The sequence below is a fragment of the Tauraco erythrolophus genome, chromosome 8 (genome assembly GCF_009769465.1).
Source record: "Tauraco erythrolophus isolate bTauEry1 chromosome 8, bTauEry1.pri, whole genome shotgun sequence".
In the NCBI taxonomy this organism is placed as follows: Eukaryota; Metazoa; Chordata; class Aves; order Musophagiformes; family Musophagidae; genus Tauraco; species Tauraco erythrolophus.
Genome location: NC_141472.1, coordinates 17,313,985 through 17,319,984, shown reverse-complemented (window position 1 = coordinate 17,319,984; position 6,000 = coordinate 17,313,985). Strand labels below are relative to the sequence as shown.

The window sequence follows — 6,000 nt, the reverse complement described above, 5'->3', positions numbered from 1 at the left end:
GGCACTGCAGACAGTAGCCGCTTTTAGCCTGCAACTGTTCACCCTTAGCTGTGCCAGGGAAACTGTTACTTCCCATAAGTTATTGTGTTCCCTCCGAGGCAGCATAACAATGGCAGGGGGTAAACTTCTCCTGGTCCTCCCTCCCGCCTCAGGCCTCTCCAACAGCTCTCACCCAGGCAGCTTAACCTCAGAGAGACATTTTTAACAGATACCTCTATTTATGCATATGCACAAAATAGAAATACTGCCCAATTCCTCGAACTAATGCTGTGTAAGGTCTTGCTAACAAACCCAGAAAAATCAGATTTTAAGATTCCAGTACTGTAAATACACCCGTGAGGAGCTTCAGCTGAAGGCCAAGTCCCAGCACGCCGCAGTGCAGGGTGCGGGACACGTGCTGACCCTCTGACTCACCCCTCGGGACACCCGTGACTCAGGACACGCTCCGTATCAGTTTATGCGAAAACATGTAGTGTGTGAAACATGCCATGCTGAGAAAATGTTGATCGTTTTGAGGATCAACAAGAACGATTCAAGTGTAGTTTGCTCTTTTTTTTTCAAAAATAGCAACATCTAAAAATACAATCCTGAAACACGTATGGCAATGAAAGCTTTCAGGGGCAAATTAAATACAAATACACTTTCTCTGTGCTGCTGTTTTTCTGTTTTAATCTCAATACAACACATGCAGAAAATTAGAGTGTGTTTAGGATAATGGCTCATGTGATGTGGAAAAACTAATCTTAGGAAGGCTACATACATGTAAAGTAGTGGATGGGTTAGAGAGGTTGGGAAAAATAAATGTGTTGCTCTCATTAAGTCAATTTTTTTTTTTATGGGGAGGGAATGCCACAGAAATAATCCTTGATAGGCTTGAAATACAAAGCTGAAAAATGAAGGGATATTTACCGAGCACTATTAACCTGCTACTTCCATAGGCAGATTTGCCTTTAAACAAAAGGTATCTCATGTGCCTGCCTGTCAATGCCAGCTAAACCTCCAGAGGACTCCGGTCCTTTTTGCTATTTGTGCTTAGTAATTCAGCATCTCTTCCTGAAGATGCTGTAAAAGACCTTTTTAAAAAGCTTATTTCTCCCACGCGCCATGGCTGGAGGCGAGCTCACTGGGTGTGCAGGGTTCAGTCGAGGCGCCAGCCTGACCCTTGGGAGGGGGGGTCCTGCTCCCCAGGGCAGGCACGGACTGGCCCATTACACCCGCAGGGGCTGGCCCATCCACGGCCAGTGTCAGGCCAGGTGCAGCCAGGGCAGGGTGCCTGGCACAGGGCTTTTGCTGCAGAGGCCTTGGCCAGCATCTAAACGAGCCAGAAGGAGACAGTAGTCGAGAAACAGCTCTGCCCCTTACAGTGCACGCGGTCTTTTGCGTGACACCTTCTTCCTAGACATGGGGACTTGTGATTTGCTGGGTTTTCAGTTGATTCTGGTTGCTTCAGTGCACTCTGAAGATGATAAAGGCTTCAGTGCATCTAAGATGTTAACAGGCCATGCACAGCACTGCTGGTGCCCCTCCAGACGTCTGCCTGGGCCCCAGTGGAGGCTTATCTGATTTCACACCCTTGAAAACGAGACAGAAAGTTGCGTGTACTCAGCCAAGCTACTTGTCTTCTTGTGCCTTCCCTCTTCCCAGCACTCCAATTGCCCCGAAGAAAACATGTCACAAATACTCTTCTGCCTGCTCTGCACGCGTTTTGCTCTGGAAACATCCCTTGCGTGCTCACGGCTGGCCGGCCATGCCCAGGCCGAGGAGCCCCGCTGAGCCCAGCCTTCACCCCAGCGCCGGTGCTGCAGGGTGCCCTCCCTGGGCACCGCAGCCCTTCCGCCCCTTCCCCGGCCGCGCTGCCCCAGCACCGGCCAGCCCGAAACCCCGACCCGCCGCATCCCCGCCCGAGGCGGCTTCGCCGCGGGCCGGGCCGGGCCGGTCCGGGCGCGGATGCGGGCGGCGCGGGCGGCCCCGGCAGGAGGCGAGCTGCCGCCGGCCCCGCTGCCATCACGTGGCCGCCGAGTTTTCTCCCCGCAGCGGTATGAGGAAGTCAGAGCCGCCGCCGCCGTCCGCAGCCCGGGCGGGCGCAGCCTCCGCCGCCGCCTCCCCGCGGCGCGATATGTGAGTACCTGCGGGCAGCTGCACCGGGCCTCGCCGACCCCATCCCAGCCCCCTGCCCTCGTGCTGCGTCCCGGGCGGCGGCGGGAGCCGGTCGGGCCCCGCGGGTTGCCGGCGGCGGGACCGGGATTAGCACCTGCGGGACCGAGAGCGGCCGTCCGGGGAAGCCGGGGGGCGGCAGTGAGTGGGTCTGGGGGCGGGCCGCGGTGTGATCGTGGGTGGGGGTGTGGGGGGTGGTTGTGTGAGCGCGGGGCGGGGCGGCGGCGCTCCCCCGGGGCTGCGCGGACGGCGGCCCCGCGCCCCCCGGCGGCCCGTCCCCGGTCGCGGTCCCCGGACGGAGGGACGGACGGCACGGCACGGCTCCCCTCCCTTTCCCTTCCTCTGGCAGGCTGTCTCTCTCCGGCACTCGACTCCCGGCGTGAAGCCCCCGCCGGCGCCGCCGTCCCGATGGAGGAGCCCCCGGCGGCGGAGGAGTGGCAAGGGGCGACCCAGAAGAGGAAGGCCTGGGCCAAGAGCCGGGACTCCTGGCAGGCGTCGGAAGCGGAGGATTTCTCGGCAGCGGCGGCGGCGCTGGCCTGCGGCGAGGAGGAGGAGGAAGAAGAGGAGGAAGAGGAGGAGGAGGATCTCGCCGGCGGAGAGCTGCCGCTGGCCGCAGAACCAGGTCAGTGCCAGGGGGCGGCGGGGCCGGAGCGGCAGCCCGCGGGCCTCTGGGACCCCCGGGACCCCCGCGGGTCGGCAGCGGGGGAAGGGACGGCGGGGGGGCGCGGTGGGCTGTCCCTGACGGGCGGGCTGTTACTGACTGTCGGCCTTTCTCTCCTGCTCTGCCCTTAAGGCCACAGCGTTCCCAACGAGAAGATCGCGATATGGCTGAAGGACTGCAGGTGGGTGCTCCCGCCGAGCCCGCCCTTGCCCCCGACGCCCCGCTCTGGCTCCGGCTGCCGCCGGCGGGTCGGTGCGGGTGCGGGGCCGCAACCCGCGGCCCCACGGTCCCCGACGCGGGGTGGGGGGCCGGGCAGTGCCCACGTAGCGGAGGGGAGGAAATTCGGCGGCGTCCTGTCCCGTGGGTTGGCGCGGGCAGCTCTGCGCTCTCGAGCGGTGTTGGACATCGGCGCTGCCCCGAGCCTTGCTGGAGCATAAGTACCCCTCGGGATCGCATGGCTGTACTTCGGTCGGGGTTACACGGGGAGCAGCAGCCTGTGGCCGCATGGCTAGAGAAGAGCTGCCTTTTGGCACCTTTTCTCTCCTTGGTGTCTCGTGTAACGAGGCTAAAGACCCTCAGCCACCGGGGAGGAACTCAGTGTAGGGGGAGGAAGGCAGCGTTGCTTTGGAAGCCGCTCCGTTTCTCACCGAGGGGCTCCAGTGTAAAGGCTGCTGTTGCCTTGCCTGGTTTTTGCTGCAGATTTAAAGAAACAGAGCTTACATGGCAGTGGCCCCTCTGCTTAGGGGTCTTAAAGAGTGATGGCACAATTTAGACTAACTTGATTTATCCAAGGCTCTGTCCATGTGTGCCATATGGACTGACATCCTTAACTTGTGACGTGGTGTATGTATTCCATATGTCTGTGACTATTACACAATACTTTATCGGCGTTTGGAACCGGCTGATGGCATTACTTTTTCTTCATCCTCAGTCACATAAAAGTGTCAATGCTACATCCAGTAGCAGCTGTTTTTGTCCTGTCTTTTTCTCCGTTCAATCCTAGCAGCCCTTGGAGCCAGAGTTGATGGGGAGAAGCTAACAATTAGATTTCCAGTAGTCACCAATGACATTTCAAGACCTCCCCTTCAGATTTCCCCCTTCAGGTTTCCGTCTCCTTTTGAGAGCAGCTACATTAAGGTGAAAATTTACCTCTGAGATTAGCTGCGTCTTTGTGATTTTTTGATCCAGGAGGTGACTGAGCTGAGCTTATTCCTGTGACCCTGTTGAAGTGTGTGTTGCTGCTTTGTAAGCTATAGGATCCTTGGTATAGTTTGCTTTGAATATCTGCAGGCTGTGCCTTGGAGGGGCGGTGTTGGCACCTAGAGGCTTGAAATCATACTGTATCCCTAAAATATGATGTTCAGAGCTGACAGGCCATTCTTCCAGAATGCCAGAATGGAGGAAGATTTTTCGGACTTTACCTGAAATCTGGTGTCCTGCTGGTCTAGCAAAATATATCCTTAAAAATAAGTGTTATGAATTCAGTGTTTTATTAGAAGTATTTTTTGAGTGGGGAGGGCAAAAAGTGGAGGAGTGGAGGGGAAGAGGCCCCTGAGGGAGAAATTCTTAATGCTGCAGTGCCACTTCTCTCTGCATCTGCAGGATTTCTGTCTAGAACCTTCCTTGGCCCTGTGATCCTTACCATTTTCATACAGAATTTAAGGAGTAGCACGAAACTGCAAACTGACAACGTGAACATCTAATAGATGGTCACAAATCTTGAGTAATAATGCAAAGCTTGCAATTTTATTCCTGTGCTCTGGTAACTGTCACTGTAACAACTGGCACCAAATGCTCCTGTGGAATGTTGTTGCATCTCCGGCAGTTGATTCCCAAAAAATGGGAGTCTTATTACACTCTATTTCCATATTTTACACATAAGGAAATAAAACACGAGTTTACCCATTTGCAAATACGGAGATGCAAATTTAGTTAATGCGTGTTTGTGAAACCCATTGTGGCCCTTCCACAGAAGTCTTTTCAAGTATCACTATTTACCGTAGTAAATTTTTTCAGAAGAATCTTATGTTCTCCTCAGAAAGATAAAATTTGCATTTTTTAAAAGATCTCTTAAACCGAGCTATTCAGACTGGAGTTAGCCTCTGACTCTGTAACATGCAGAGTGCATGCATGTGCGGTTCATATCTGGGAGGTGCCATCCCAGCTGCCTGGAGCAGTGCACAGTCCCTTGTGTTTCATTTTTTGTATCTAATATACATGTGAGGAGTAGCTAGTATGTGCAGCAAAATGGTTACTCAACTTGCACTGTTATAAAGTGACTGTATGTATAGAAACTCTGAACTGATTGTCTCTTGATAACAACGTATATAGGGAAAGAGGACAGCGTAATGCATGACCAAATAGCCCTACAGATATTACAGTGTGTTGTTTAAAATAGGATACTTAAAAGCAACAGTTGTTGTGAAATTTACAATTGTTGTTGTTTTCCCTGAAAGTTCTTATTTGTTTAATAACACTGGTTTTGCTGTGGAGCTTTGATTGCCACAAAGTGTGGTCTACATAGGCAGGCTGAGCTTCTGTTTCTGGTCCATCACACAACCTTATTCTCTCATTTTCATTCTGTCATTCACTCTGTTGTGAAAATATAAACATTACTACAAGTGAACATTCAGTTTCTAAAATAAAGTATTTTGTCTGTAACATTTTCTAAAAGCAATCTTTCCCGTTTTGTCTGAATTTCTATAAGCTTTTTTGAAATGTACATCAGAAGAAAATTGGCGCTTTTAAAATCTTATTTTCTAGTTTGAGTGGGCAGCAACACAAAAAACCTTAATATCAACCCACTGCATAAATAGATCTGCTTATAAGATTTATTCCTTTGTTTGTTTCCAAAAGCATCAATAGTATTATAATATGGATAAAAAGAATTACTAGCTGTCCCTTGATATTCATGTTAGTGGTTTGGGGCTCTTATTACTTGGCATCTCTGTTTCACATCTGCTTTGGAGGAGACAGGAGGGTTCCTAATATCCTATGCTATTTAACTGGATAGACGCACGTTTTTTTTTTTTTTGTTGTTGTTGTGGTTGGTTGGTTTGTTTGTTTGTTTGCTTTTTTTTTAAAAAAAAAAAAAACCAACAGCAAAACAAACAAAAAAAAGCAAGTAAGTATCACACTGTGATAAGAATTATGGAGGCTTAAGAAATGTCAGATGCTACCCAAAT

General features: G+C 51.9%; 1 protein-coding gene across 2 annotated transcripts in view; it reads left to right on the top strand.

Moving 5' to 3' along the window:
- Positions 1 to 2,562: 2,562 nt before the first annotated feature.
- The window catches only part of ITPRID2 (ITPR interacting domain containing 2), a 42,306-nt gene continuing 38,868 nt past the window's right edge, over positions 2,563 to 6,000 (top strand). The window contains exons 1-2 of one of the 2 annotated variants that reach the window (XM_086615758.1): positions 2,563 to 2,776; positions 2,948 to 2,996. In XM_086615758.1, coding sequence (XP_086471884.1) covers positions 2,563 to 2,776; positions 2,948 to 2,996 — 263 coding nt within the window. Of the gene's footprint in view, positions 2,777 to 2,828; positions 2,847 to 2,947; positions 2,997 to 6,000 lie in introns of those variants that run through there. The other variant, XM_086615759.1, reaches the window with a different exon arrangement.